Source organism: Buceros rhinoceros, unplaced genomic scaffold (assembly GCF_000710305.1).
Source record: "Buceros rhinoceros silvestris isolate BGI_N320 unplaced genomic scaffold, ASM71030v1 scaffold42247, whole genome shotgun sequence".
NCBI lineage: Eukaryota > Metazoa > Chordata > Aves > Bucerotiformes > Bucerotidae > Buceros > Buceros rhinoceros.
The window spans coordinates 9,259-24,488 of record NW_010422394.1 but is presented as its reverse complement, the minus strand read 5'-3'; the positions used below and the strand labels follow the sequence as shown (position 1 = coordinate 24,488).

The 15,230-nt window shown below is 45.0% G+C and overlaps 1 protein-coding gene across 1 annotated transcript in view; it reads left to right on the top strand.

Annotated features, from left to right (window-relative positions):
• LOC104496842 (probable G-protein coupled receptor 112) overlaps window positions 1–15,230 on the top strand; it is a gene marked incomplete at both ends in the record, with an annotated part of 25,350 nt that overhangs the window by 7,489 nt on the left and 2,631 nt on the right. Inside the window, 8 exons of the mRNA XM_010140016.1 lie at window positions 95–147; window positions 7,700–7,865; window positions 7,987–8,136; window positions 8,950–9,072; window positions 10,786–10,831; window positions 11,686–11,789; window positions 13,309–13,430; window positions 14,216–14,484. Of these exons, the coding sequence (XP_010138318.1) occupies window positions 95–147; window positions 7,700–7,865; window positions 7,987–8,136; window positions 8,950–9,072; window positions 10,786–10,831; window positions 11,686–11,789; window positions 13,309–13,430; window positions 14,216–14,484 (1,033 nt within the window). The remainder of the gene's footprint in view (window positions 1–94; window positions 148–7,699; window positions 7,866–7,986; window positions 8,137–8,949; window positions 9,073–10,785; window positions 10,832–11,685; window positions 11,790–13,308; window positions 13,431–14,215; window positions 14,485–15,230) is intronic.

Genomic DNA, 15,230 nt, shown 5'->3' with positions numbered 1-15,230 from the left:
GATTTAGAATTTTGATGACAATTCTAAATGTACAAGCAGGTCTAGATAAAGTATCGATAAATCAATTCAATAAAAATGTTGGTTTTTTTTCCAGTTTAGTGTAATATTTACTGGAGAAGAACTTCTTGTGACCAACTTCAAAGTCAGGTAAGCCTCCGGCTGTGTGGTGGTGTCACCTTCACCCTCTGCCTTTTGCGTGAGCTTGCAGGCAGGTTCCAAATACCCATTTCACAACTGACCAGTCCCGTGACAAGGGTGTAAACGAGGCCCTGGATCTGTGATCATGTGGAACACCCGCATTTTGTTTACTGGGCTCATTCACCTGCAAATACGTACCCTACCTAAAGCAAGGCAAGGAGCTGCTGCCAGACTGAGACCTCGCCTGTGGCCGTACGTACCGGGTTGTGGTGACGATGAAACCTTTGCTGCCTCTGCAGTGTGTGAGCAATGAATCGGGGGGGCTGATGTATCTGTTAGGCCACCCTGGCGATTCAGAAAGTACAGAAATTGGTACCTGCAGGAGATGGACAGTAGGGCAGAGTGCTGGTACCTGCAGGGTTCTTTCCCATCAGCGCTGCTGAAGCCCTGTTCAGCGACGGCACGTGAGTGGGCAGTGCAGGGGTCACCTCCCTCGGCAGAGTGAGGGGCACAGACCTCTGAGGGCTGCCTGGCTCTGTAAGCGGGCACACACTGGCTCTTGCTTGGCAGTGTCTAATGGAAGGGTATTATAGTTCTAAAACCCTGCTCAGAAACGGTAGTTCATTGCACCCCACCGGTCTGTTTTCTACCCTTTCGCCCAGTCCAGCTCTATTCATACCCAAACTGTGAGCAGCTGAGAAGGGTATTTTGCAATTCATAGAAGTATCACTTGTACAGACACGGAGGTGTATGCACATACAGACATATACATTTTATGTATATTTTGACTTCTACTTTATTTTTTGACTTCCACAGTCACTGCTTGCTTTACAAATGAGAACACGGTAACACGCTGCCCTGTTTACACGGGGTGAATTTCATTTGGAGAACTCTGAGAGGTGGGGGGGTCATTCTGGAAGAGCATTTTTTGCCAGGTGCACATCTGTTACAGCACTTGCTCTTGGCCATTTATGTCAATACACCTATGCTGAATTCAGCATGACTTCTCTGCTGCAAGGTCCAGTTCACAGCGCTCGCAAGATACTTTTTTTAGGCGAGAGCAGAATGGGGCATGTTATATTTGTATGTTTACTACAGATTAATTATTCTATTCTCTTTTGGCTTGCAGGAATAATTATCCACAAGGTCATGTCTATAAAGGGGCTCATGTATGTAATCTTCTGATTTAACAACTTACTCTTTCGTATCTCTGCATGGGAGATATAGTAGCTGCATGGTCTAAATGCTGATGCTGTTGTGTTTGGCTGAAATTATTAAACATTGACCTTCGATCTGGTAGGTGTACCCCAGGTAAACAGCTGGGCTGGAGAGCCACTGTGTCTCAACAGCTGTTGATAAGTTCTGTGCAGACAAAGGGATGCAGGATGTGCCCAGTACTATCTGCACGCAGTCTGCTTTGCAGTAGCCTGCTAGTGACTGCACTCACAGAACAGCGTTAGACACAGATCTGCTCCGCTCGGCGCGTGAGGCAGCATCAGCGCACTGTGATGTTCTGGTTTATCCTGAGGTACCTCTAGAAGTGTGTGAAGAAAGGCTGCTCTAGAGTCAGGTCCCAATAACATTTAAAGCGATAGGCTCTGTTTTAATGAGCACACTGAGTTTCTGCTGTTTGCTTTCCTTAAAATCCAGCCACTTAATTCTAACCAGCTTTAATGTTTTGTGTTCTTCTATGTGAACTGAAGAGGAAGGTAAAGCAGATTCCACAAAGGTAAGACCCATGGTTATGTACTGGTTCCATAGATCATTTCATTCTTAGGGTGAGGAGGATTAAACCCCTCCTCGGCTGTTTTAGTGGAACCTTTAGTTGTATAAAACAGAAAAGCACCTGTGGAGTCAGAGCCACGGTAATGCTTGACCTGGGGAAATGTATTCGAGCATCCAAGGTTTACCTCTCATACCCCGTGTTTTGGGAGGCACAAAGTGAGCCCAGCAAGCCGGGAGGTTTGTGCTGCAGTGTAAGAGCTGGCTGTGAGCACAAAATACGTACATACGTTATCCCATTCAGTATAATTTTCTGGGTTATACCTTGATTTTGTAGCCCCAATAACTGTGAAACGTTGCCAATATGGACCCTTGTTTGTGTATTATGTTTGTAGCTACACCTGCAAGGCCATTATAAAGGCCACATCACTTGAAACACAGGAAGTGCTGAGTCTCAAGATCAAACAGCTGTTGAGTGACACCTACGAAGAGGGACCGTTATCCTTACATGTGAAACCTGAAGATGTGGCTGTCAAGCCAATGGGTAATACTTCATTAAAACCTCACTGGGAGTCAAGTATTTTGCAATTCTGGCTACAAGTGGCTTATCAGATGTAAATTCTGTGGAGAGGCTGGGCTAGAAGACATCTTTACAAGTAGCCAGATTGGCCTCACTTGATGCTGAAGCTGTAGAACATCATGCAATGACAGCAAGATCAAAAATTTGGGTTCCAGACAGATGGAGGTAAGCTAGAACTTGAATCCTGGTGCCAAGGCAGGTCTGAGCACCTTTGCAATGAAGGCAAGGTCTGGCTGATGCAGCTGCAAATCCAGGAGCCCCTGCTCATGGCCAGTGCCTGGCAGCCTGGCTATCGAGGGAGACTGGAGCCAACACCAAAACCAAAACCATCGCCAACCTTTGCTTAATGCCAGTGCATACTGGGTGAAGCCTCAAATGGCAAATAACCTCTTTGTTGGTTTGGTTCCAATCTCTATCACTCTTTAAAATACAGAAGTAAGACAGAGATAAGAGCTAACGGACTGCACCTGATATTCAGAACCACATTTTATACCAACGCCTTGCAGAAGGTCCGCTGCAGCCAACAGAACTACAAGCCTGGAGGAACGACACTGGCAGGAAAATGAGGGGCAGTGTGAAAGCACTGTCTGATAGGTTAGAGAAACACGCAGGGTGTGCAGTCATTCGGTGCGGTTTGTGATGTTGGGAAACTAACACTTCACCTGAGAACTGGCCTTGTCAAACAAAAGAGAAAACCATTGGAGAAGAACAGACAAAACATGTAAGCAAAATGTTTTCTTGCAGCCAGTAAACTTGTAAAATACTCATAACCAGCCTGCAAATGAGAGCTCATCCTCATCAGGAAGGAGGTCCAGAGAACAGCTGGGTCTCTGCGTGTCAGGGGGTCTGTTAAATCTTTCAAAAGATCTTTTCTGTGTTTCTTCCTCAGCACTAAGGGATTGTCCAGAAAGCTTTTCATACACAACCGACAAGGGGAATTATTCCTGGCCACTAACAAGTCCAGCTACCGAAGCAGAGGTCAGCTGCAGGAAAAACCCTCTGCAGTATGCCCAAAGGAGCTGGTGAGGGACGAGATCATCTCATTTTGGTTCTTGCGTGGGAAACAGGAGAGAGTGCCAGGCATGGTGTGCTGGGAAACCAGATGGTCAGTGTGCCGTGGCACACAGCAGTGCCACGACAGGGAAGACGCACAGCAGACGGAGCCAGCGCAGCACGGGCTGCGGGAGGAGGGAGTGGTGCATCGCTGCCATCACCTGCAGCACGTGCGAGCCAGGGTAGTAGGAAGCTGTCTGGCTGCTTGAGCCCGGAGGGGAAACTGATGCGCGGCAGCATTTTGTGCTCTCCATTCATGGCTCTCTGCCCTCCGGTACCTGCAGATGCATTTCAGATTGCTTTGGCATTGGGGCTCTGCTCCCACTCTGCTAAATGAATGCTGAGTCAGACCTGATTTGCAAGTCAGTTTTCAAAATTGGGCTAATTAATTATATTCTTGGCTGCTTAAATGGAAAATAGGGGGAACAACTTCTTTTTTTTTCAATAGTGTACACGATTTTCATTTTTCAGTGCAATTAATATTGATCTTGAGCAAGCTTTCTGGGAGAAACCAAATATGATTGAATGTAAATTACTGGAAGAACTTCCAAATAATATTTTAGACCTCCATGATATCACGATAACAGAAGGTAAGGCACCAGATACTTCAGTGATACAGTGAATCAAAGTAAAAATAGTTATACTCAGATAGTGCTTATGTTGGACATCTAAAGAACTGAAGGAATAAGGTTGGTTTATGTGCATCCTACTCACCTGGTCATCTTAAAGTGTTTTTAATGTGGCTGAATTTTGTAGGTGCTTCAAAATTCTCTAGCTAGTACTTTGAAGACTTGTCTCAAATCCTACACTTACACTTAGAACTAAGTAAATAAGCAGTGAACAGCGTGGCAGGTTTTTCCTATCTGTACAATCCCCGTTACCACATCAAAGCTGTTCATAGTGACTCATACGAAGAAGCACAAATCAGAGCATGAAATTGAAAAGTTTGTGCTGTAATTCATAGCTATAAGGTGACTTTTACTCCCTGATTATATCGTTTTTAAGCTATGCCAAACAGTGCAAGTTGTTTGAACGGTGAACAAGAACAATGCCATAGCTCATCCACCTACTCAGCGGTGCCGTCACATAATAGATCACCGCACGGTATCTGCGGTGGGATGCAGTCTGTCTGACTGCCGGGGTGTAGAACTCTGCTCCTGTAAAAAAAAGAACAGAAGGATGAGGAGATGATGAATGGCAAATACAGCTTTTCAAGCCATTCAGAACTTGCTTTTGCTGCTACACCAGTCAAGCAGCGTTTGGGGAGAGGGGTGGATCTTGTATAGTTTTGAACTGACAAATGCTCGTAACGTGACCAAAGTCAAAACTGAATATAATGTACAGATAATCTTTATAATCCAAAAGCAGGTGATAATATGTTTATGAATATTACAATGTTTTCTTCCCTTAAAAAACAACCTGAGACATCCAGATTTGACTCGGAAATTTTTGCCCATTTCATTGACACGTTGAGGGTTTATTGACTTATTCTTAGGACATTATTTTGTAACAGAGCAGAAGTGTTATGACCAAGTGGAAAGGGAGGAGAGGCAGACTAGCTCCTTACTTTGACACAGAGACATGTAGCTATGTAGCTAGAAATGCAGCTATGCCACATAAATCATCCGTACTTTCTTTTTTTCAGAGAACGCACAAGATGTTACAGAGCATATTTTATACCTCTTGCCAAATGCAACACTGGATATGGAAGAATTAAAAATCATTGGAAGTAAAATTTCTGATATTGTAAGTCTTGCAGATATGAGCGTGCCAGTTGCAGAGAATACATTATCTATAATAAACTATATCTTGCTGCGAAAAGAAGAAGATCGGGTCATTAGGAAAATGACAAATAGGTAAGTAAGATAACTTGCCCAGAAGTGGTTTCCTAAGCTAAAATGGCACCATGGAGTAATTCTTTCATTCTATTAAAAAAATACCACCACAAGAGCTGGCAATTTCTGTACCTGGATCTGAAACACATTTGTGACTTCTAGCAGTAAGGGTTGGTTATTGTCAAAGGTGCTTTACCAGAACCAGTTCTGCAGAAGTCGTCATCACAGAGTTGTTCTCTATGGGCAGCTCAGCCTGGAGACAGAGGAGGGAGGCTGCCCGGCTGCCCTGCCACCTCGGAGGTGGTCCTTACAGCTCAGCAGTGAGCTCTGTTGGGAGGTCAGCCTGCAGACACCAGCACACCAGGCTGGACGGCTGTGCCTGGGCTGATAAAGATTTTTCAAGCATAGCTGTGCAATGTTAAACTTCGAAATCTGCATTTAGGATCCTACGTCCATTATGTGATTCTCACACACGCTAAAATCAAGGTTGCTAGATAACTTTAAAAACACCTCTCTCCCTTGAGATCTTAACGGTAGCTCAACTACCTCTTTTCGAAGTGTCTGGCTTCTGAGCAGGGCACTGTTCAGGAAACTACAGCCAGCTGATACAAAGGTAAATGCAAGCACACAGAGTTTACTTGTTTCTGCTTTGGGCTTACCCGCTTCTCACTGCCCACCCTGAACCGCCAAACAGGGAAGATCATTGCACTGACAAATCCAGTGCTAACCTGCGGTGTAAGAGATGCTGCGTTGATCGCGTGGAAAATTCTGTCAGCATCTCTCATGTTAAAGACTTTGCCTTCCTGCAATTTTCTCTTACTTAATGTAAAACGATATTTTAATATGAAATATTAAAATAAGAAATATCAAAAGCAGGAAAAATGAACGCTCTGCGTAAGTTCTAGGTGGGGCATAGACTACACAAGAGCCCAGTTGTTTGTACTGGCCAACTATTCAAACTCAGGAGACCGCAAGGAAGAGTCCAAAAATAGCTTAGAAAATGTGCTGGAGAGAAAGCCTTGAGTAGCATCACGATCCTCTGGGCTGTACGCTCCCTCTTCAACGTCCACCGCACTGCGGAGTGTGGAGTGGGGGCTGTGATAGCTGCCAGCACTCAACACCTCTGCCTTCTCAGACAGGCTGTGGGCATTTCTTACGTGAAATACCCACTGCTTCAATTTCTCCTCCTGTAAAACAAAAGGTTTTAGGGACAAGGATCATATTCTAATAGCCCTGGATCCCTGATCCTTAGTGGAGATGGAGCTGGTACGTACAAGTTCCAATAAAAACATCTTCACAATTTTTATGGACAGGAGACTCCTAAGTATTCTAATTTTTCCACGTATCAGACCTCAGAAGAGCACGACCATGGCGATGATACCTGACAAATGCTAGCACGATATCCTCACAAGAGCTGTTATGCTGCTTCTTTCAGGCCTCAGCAGAAATTTTGGATCCCAGCTATTCTGAGGAAGTTGAACTCCAGACTTAGCAGCTCTCAGGCAGCTGTGGCTGAAAGGATCCCATGGGGATCTTTGGGTGTCTGGGACCCATGATGCATGAAGAAAACACCAGACCAAAGCAGGACAGGAAGGTTTTCCTTTAGTCTGCTGGGGCCAGCTGTCAAACTCATTTTCAATAGAGTATTATCCCTTCTTGCATATTGCTGAATAGCATTAAGGGAGGCCAAACAAGACACGGAGCTGTCTCAGACTCTTAATACCCATGAGCATTAAATAATATGCTGCTTCCTTTGGATTTCAGCCTCTTCTCTCTGCTTAGAAACAAAAGAAAAAACAAAACCAGTGAGAGCAGGGCCCAGAAAGCCTGTGAAATCTCAGCCTCAGAGATATTCTGAGCTTTACTGGGCAAGACCCTGAGCAAGCTAATCTGCCTCTAAAGTATGCCCTGCCTGGGGCGCTGGGGAGTTGGATGACAGACCTCCAGAGGTCCCCTGCAGACTGAATTATTCTGGCTCTGATATTTTACCTGATGATACAATTAGATAATTGCAAATAATCAAATTAGCAGGTTTTACAAGTTACTGCCTTCCAGACAAAATGCAGTATTTGACTGGGTGTGAATTTTGACCCAGATCTTCCCAGAGCCCCCACAGAATGGGGTCTTCCACCTGCCAGATGTTTAGCCTACTGAAACATGCTAACTCAGCTGCTTGCCATCAGCTGACCCCGGGACAGACAAAATGCCATCTACCCCCAGATGGATCCACTCTGCTCTAGTGATTGCTCCTTGTGATCATAAACCAGAGGAGAGCTTGTTAGCTGACTCTCTCCTGGATGTGTATTATGAAGCCAGGAGAACATTTCAGTGATGTATCTTTTTTTTTTTCTTGCTGTTTCTCTTGGTAAAGCATCCTGAACACAACTGAGGAGATCGGCTATAAGGTGGCTTACACAGCAAGAAATACGTCAGTCACAGCCACGTCCTTGGCTTTGTTGGTGCTGCGTCCAGATCCCAGCGCATTTGGAGGACTGGCCTTTGGCGTTACCTCCTATGGCAGTGGCGTGAATCTCAAGGTGAGAGCAACGTATCACCTCAAGGACCACTGACTTAACCAGGCAATCCTCCTGCTATTTTACACCGTTGTGTATCTGACCTGAGGAAGGCAGCTCTGAGCATGTCATCTCTCTCCTGCAGATCAGTGTTCAAGAAAATCCTTTCAAAAAGGCCTTGGCCTCGGTGTTTTTGCCAGAATCACTGAAGAAATTCCTAGGAATTGAGCACTCTGACCCAGACAAGCTTTCGAAGATCCAGTTTAAGTTTTTTGGCACTACTTCACTCTTTGAGGTAACCACAACTCACAACAAATGCTAACACGGCAGTAATCGGTTCAGCTGTTCTTGGTGCGTACAAAAGAAAAATCCCAATGGTGTCATTTGCTCTGGGCACACTTAGCATTAGACTGATGGAACACCACGAACCATGCAGGGAAAACGTACCCAGGCAGCACAACCTCCTCTGTGGCAAGGATGCTCCAAGAGGCATCTGTAGACCTTAAACATCTTGTTTGTTTCCTGTAGCTGATGCTGTTCTAACAGTTCTGTTCTGTTCTGTGGGAAAAGAGCACACCACAGTCTTCCTCAGACAGTAAACTCCTGCTTAAGGGACACACAAAGTACATGTCAAATATCATGAAAATAACGTCAAGATTTATGTCTCCATTAAAATAAGAGCAGCGCTGATACACAGCGTTTAGGACTATTCCAGTACCAGCTCTGTGTTCCTAACTGGGGCGGGTGGGTGAGTGGGATTTAGAAGGGAGACGTTTCTTCTGGCGCGACGGAGCGCAGTGTGCTGAGCAACGCTTTTCATCAGGAGAAGCATTCACAATTGGGTCTACTGTCTAATGAGCTTAATGATGTGCAACTGGATGTTGTGATGTACTGAAATGATTATACAGCTTTCTCAGTCCAGCTGATGCATCTGAAACTGTTCTGCTTCAGCTGATGTGGAGGCTGTCGCTGAATTTGCAGCTAACTACATTTCCTAATGAAGTAGCAAGTAGCTAAATTGCGTTCAGCTCATCGCCATTTCCAAGAAATATGATTTAAAGAAACAGAAGCAGGGATTTTTTGTGCGTAACTTCTTTTTCCACTGCAGGATGACAGTTTAATGACGGAGAGGTTGAATACTTATGTTGTGAGCGCCAGCATTGAAAACGCATCGATTCAGAACCTGACGGAGCCTGTGGCCATTGCTCTTCAGCATATAGACCAAAACACGGTAGGATGCGTTCACTCATCAGGGACATGTCGAAGTAGAGCCTATTTCACGTACCCTTACAATAAGCAGCATCGTGATAAATAAGCTTAAAACATTTTGCTGCCTGACCTCTCCATGATGTATCAACCCAAACACTGACAGACCACACGGATCTCGGTGTTTGACTCCCGCAGGTTAGTAAAATTGTCTCCGCTCTAAATCCGTGCTTAGCAGCAAGGGATATTTTAATTGTTTCCTTGGTTTGATCTGGGCGATTTTTCTCGAGGAATATTTTATAGGCTAGAAAATGGCAGGTTTGGGGTTTGGCTGAAACGATCTGTAGTTGCACTGAATTCAGCAAATTGGTTTAGTCACCAAAAGGGGTAAATTTCAAACCAATCAAAACATTGCATAGATGTTTTAACTAGGTAGAATTAATAAAATAGAATTAATTTGCTTTCTTTTGTTTCTAAACTAAAACCCATCTTCAATTATTTTTCTATGGGTCACACTTGTTGCCTGGGTTCCACGTTAACATTTTGTGTTCCAACTTTTTATGGTCCAGCCTCCACACAAATCTATTGCAAACCTAGGGCAGAACAAATTTATTCAGTAAGATTAATTTGATTAAAGTTCAAGTTATTGGCAGCTTGAAAATGCTGCTTTTATGGCATTATGCTCTTATCATTCATTTCCAGCAAACAATAGATACCCAGAAATTTCATCTAGATACTCCCTCTCTTCCATCATTTTTAATCCACAGGGCCATCTGGCACCTCTCAGATTTTTTTCCTTGACCTTTTAAAAATATCCTAATTAAATATTTAATGAGATATCATCCTAACCTACATCTTTGGCCCGTTGCCTAATTGTATTTGACAGTCTACAGATCACACGTCATAACAGCTTATCTGTTAGGGTGGCTTCCTGTAAACTCTGCGCTATATTAAACTTTTGGAATAATAAAAGAAAATGAATGTGTGCCTTGGGAAAGTTTGCTGCAGCATTATGAGTAATAAACTAGAATGTCCCCAAGGGAAAACATGGCTTTGAATATCCATTTAGATCTGTTCAGATGTTTGCAGTATGCAGGCAAGCTTTGTTTTCGCTGAGGTGCCTTCCCTGCCTGGTTTCAGAGACAGTGGAAACACGGAAATTCTATAATAAAGTTTTTCTTGTGTTGAGAATTATTTTCATGTTTTTTGACTTTTTTATTGTAGAAAATCTCAGGTTGTTATTCTAGGTCTTAGTCATAACTTTTGAATTTCACCGGTAATTCGGTATGACATCTCGGATACCACGTGAAGCCGATGAGATCAGACACAGGAACTGGTCTAAGCTGGACAATTTGTCAGATTTTCTCCTGTCCTTAAAAGACAACACGGGATACACAAAGACTGGTAAAACCAGGAAAACCACTGACTCCCAGGATTTCCCTTGGCAAAGGGGAAGGCAAAAATTGGGACCTCCTGCTGGTTTTCAGGGCCTGGATGAGATGGGCAATACCCTAGCTGGTTGCCAATGACTGTCCAACTGCCCCTGAGCTGCTGGCGTTGCCAGTGACCCACAGACCCTCTGCAGCACCACCATGCAGACCACCTCAGCAGAGGGGAACTCGAGGCAAACTGCCTTCGTTAGAAACCCCGATCACAGGCGCGATGCGCCGTCTGTACGCGCAGGCGGTGCACAGGCAGGCTGAATAAATGTCACAGCCTCCTTTTTCTCTGCTTTCAGGGTAATGCAGCAGTACGCTGTGTCTTTTGGGACTTTCAGAAGAACAGTAAGTGTTTTTTACACAACTGCCACGCTTGCTTTGTCACTAGCCTCACGGAGCCTTTGGCTCCTTGGCGTGGCAGCTTGAAACTTTGAGGCTGTCCTGTCGAGTCTGTGTTGCTGGTTTCCACTGACACCTCAGTGATGGGTGTTACTACTAGGGAATTCGTGTCCAGCAACGTTCAATGGTGTGTATAAACGGCCTGAGAAGAAAGCCGAAACGCAATGAAACATCAGGTTACTTCTCACAGTGACTTCAGGGAAGTCAGTGGCGGGGCTTTGCTGTGGGCAAGTCTTGAATCTGGCTCGGGTGGCCACCAGCCACAGAAAGAAGTGTCTATTGGGTTAACTCGGAACACGCGGGAGAGATTTTTCTCTGCAATTACTGGTGTTAGAATATGTTGGGTTTTTTTAAATCAGCAGCTTAGCTCTGAATATGTCATACACGCCACAGAAATAGGATCACAAATTTAACATACCAGAGAAGATCTGGCTTTTCAGTGCTACACTCTGCCTAAACAAATCCACTGCCCTGTAAATATTTCTTGCCTTCTGTTTCCACACCTTCCAGCACAACCTAGTCCAGCGCACTTTCTCTTACCTTCCTGCTTGCTCTGTGTACAGGCGTGTACATGACTTTAAATATTTCTTCATTCCACCAAAGGCTTTCATCCAAGTTTTGAGGTTCTCCAGCAGCTATATAAGATGTGTTCCTGTGCGAAATCTCACTTGTGTGCTGCTAAATGACCCTGCAATCTGTACTAACTTGAGCTCGTATTCACACATTCTGCACGCTGCAGAGCTATAAATGACTGAGCATGACTAACGCTGCTTAAAAATCCCTTTTTCTCTATTACACAGATGGACTGGGTGGTTGGAATACATCGGGGTGTGAAATGGAATATACAGATATGGATTACACAATCTGTTTTTGTAACCATCTTACCCATTTTGGAGTCCTACTGGTAAGTGCTCCATGAATCATCTCCAAAAAAGTCCCCTGGCACTAAACAAAGCCATCGCTAGTTTTGGGGAGAGATGGGAGATTCATATCTATACAACCCATTAGATATCTGCAACTTTGCCAAACTCGGCAATAACGAACAAGAGTTCTAATAGCCGTTACGGTGTAAAGTCCTCTAAATGTCACTTGCTTTGAGGAAAACTCATTTTATAGATGTAGTTCGTACTTCTTTGCAATGTAACTTAATCAACGTTAATGTGTTATTTGCTGCATTAGAAACACTGTGTTAAATTTATTACCTGCCAGTGGAAACCAATGACATTACATCTTTCCGAGAGTTTTATCTACACTCCCTCAGAAAAGGAAGTGTAATAGAAATACAGGGGATGTCATTAACTGTCGTCTCATTTCTCTGTATTACAGAGAAAACTGCCTCTGAAAGTTGAATGTCAAAAAAGATGACTGCCTGAGAATGGGCTGCAGAAATGCAAAGTGTTAGGCAGTTCAGAGCAAACCGAGTAGACTAAAGTTTTCTGATCCCCAGTAGGATACAACCTACATGATGGGTAAGGCCATCCATTTGCCTTCAGATGCTTGCCCAGCTTCCCCGCGCCGCCAGCACTACCCTACCCTCAGCAAGGCACAAAGCCCTCCCTGGTACGAAACCCACGACTTCTACAGGGAGGAATTCGGATGTTACAGATTTCAGACACTTGCTGAAGTTTCCATTCAGGCAAAGAGAATTCAGTCTGATCCCATCCCTGGAGACGTTCCAGGTCAGGCTGGATCAGGCTCTGAGCAACCTGCTCGAGTTGAAGATGTCCCTGCTCGCTGCTGCAGGGGGGTTGGACTGGATGACCTTGAAAGGTCCCTTCCAACCTGAAACACTCTCTGATTCCACGGTTCTAAGACGACACCTCTTCTGCACTGCCACATTGCCAATCAGCACAGTTACAAGTATTTAACAGCACCACGGACTGTACCTCAGAGGTGTAGGTCACTGGTTGGAAGGTTTGAAGTTTCACTAAACTGAAGCATGGCAGGGAACAACAAAATCCCCTCAACATTACTGCTGGCAGCAGCTGTGGAGAAGCAGGGCCCAGCCTCCCAGCTCGTTTTTGCGGAAGGATGCTTTCCAGACGTGGAGGATCCTCCCACCCTCCAGGACATTTAGCAGCTTTGTGCAGTTCCCAAGCGTGGCAGCTGCCTTTGAGTTTCTCCTCAAAGCGAGCTCCCAGCGGAACCATTTTGGCCAGGTCCTGGAATCCTTGTGGGATTTGTGATTTCCAAGGCAGGGCTTTTCTGGCTGCACAACTTATTACTGGATACTTTGAATACTGTGTATTTTTATCGGATTGGATATTCTGTAGGATTATCCTGTACGAAACACATACAAATATTAATAGAAAAGTAGCAGTAAGCAGAACAGAAATTGATTTCCTTACCGATGTGAAAATGTGCAAAGCAATTTTTTTTATCTTTTATGGCAAACAACTGTGATTCTTTGTCTCATATCACAGGACTTGTCCCGGACAGAGATAGATGTCACACACGATCGCGTGTTAACGCTGATAAGTTACGCAGGATGTGGCACTTCTTCCCTTTTTCTGGGTATAACACTGGTGACATACCTAGCCCTTGAGTAAGTCTGATCCTTTTTCTTATACCGCTTTGAATGTTTTAGCAACAATGAATTTGCAGTAACTATCAGAATGTTTGGCAATATTTGGTATTTTGTAATATCTGACGCTGTGATGCACAGGAGGGATGACGGAGAGCTGACAGTATAAAGAGGGCTTTATTTTCACCCGTGACTGTGGTGGAATGAGGGATTCAAACACTCGTGCTTCAATACAAGCCTAGTCTGGACTGTTCAACAACTTCTATGTCCCTAAATTTCCGTCATTTCATAAATTTACCCATGGACATGGGTAATGTCCTGTCATATATCTGGAACGTTCCCTGTATACAAACTGCACATTGGATGATTATCAACAGTAAAACAGGGAAACTTTTCTCTTCTCTTGCTCTTGGACAGGTTTTATTTTATACTGTATGTGCCAGTAGCTCCTGGCATGATGGGGCCCTAGACTCAGGAACTGCGGGTGCTCTCATAATCCAGTAATAATACAAGCGCACTAATATTTGATGCAGTAGTAAAAAGAGGGCATTAAGTCTATCTCTCCTCTACCAAGCGTGAAAACGCCAGCAGGTGCCCATGTCTACAGAAGCTCTGCTTTTCCAGGCTGGGAGCTCTGCTTGTATCACACACGAGTGACGTGATGCAAGACACCCACGTAGACACAGCATACATCACAAGGCGCCGATTCACAATACGACGGATACACATTTGTCACTTCGCATTAGTAAAGGCACCCAGCACAGCTCATGCGGTGACAACTTCGTGGGTTTTCCCCTTCTGTTTAGAAAGCTGCGGAGAGACAACCCTTCGAAAATCCTGGTCAACCTTTGTGCCGCGCTGCTGATGCTGAACGTGGCCTTCCTCACCAACTCCTGGCTGTCCTCGTTCAACCTGCCGGGGCTCTGTATCACCGTGGCCGCGCTCCTTCACTATTTCCTCCTTGCAGCTTTCACGTGGATGTGCCTGGAGTCTGTTCACTTTTACTTTGCTCTTGTCAAAGTTTTCAACGTTTACGTCCCAAAGTATATCCTAAAATGCTGTATTGCTGGCTGGGGTGAGTAAGCGCGTTTCTTCTCCGCTTCCGTGTCTGTTAACTTCTCTGAGATAGACAGGGACATATTTGCAACAGTGCGTTAGGACACTGAGCTAGCAGAAACGCGGTGCACACCCTGAGCCGTGGGCAGGTTCAGCTACGGTTCTCCTGCCCAGGGAGCCGGTAGCAGAAAGCGCCTGTTGCTCCCTGCAGAGCCACATGCGAGGAAAGGTGAGTGTGCGCATCAGGGACTCCTTTCCCTTCCCCTCCTGCTCCTTACAGGAATAACTTACCATGGTCCTGCATGTCAGTGGTTGTGCCTGAGAAAGCACGAGCTGCCCACAGCCTCTGCCCCCACACTGGGATGCTCAGAGGTGATTTTGATCTCCTCCAGGCCTCGTGTCCCTACCTGCCATTCTCTGCACAATTCCCCCACAGGGGTGGGTTTGGCTTCCATTCACAGCTCTCCCGAGGACTTCACTGATTCCCCTTTCCTGCAAGCACTGAGCATCAGGGACTTGCTTGGAAAAAACATAGCAATAAGAACCCAAAACCCTGACCCAGCTGTTAGAAAAGGTGTTACTGGAGGCACTGACTCAGAGCAGAATTTGGTCTGTATTTTGTGGGTCACCATTAGATGCTGTTTTAAAGGGGTTTTTAGGCTTTTAAACAGCGTGCAGCATATCATCATCTCTTCTCTTAGGTCTGACATTGCACAGAATTGTTCTCAGGGGCAGCCGCCCATGATGGCGGGGGTGGGGGCCGCC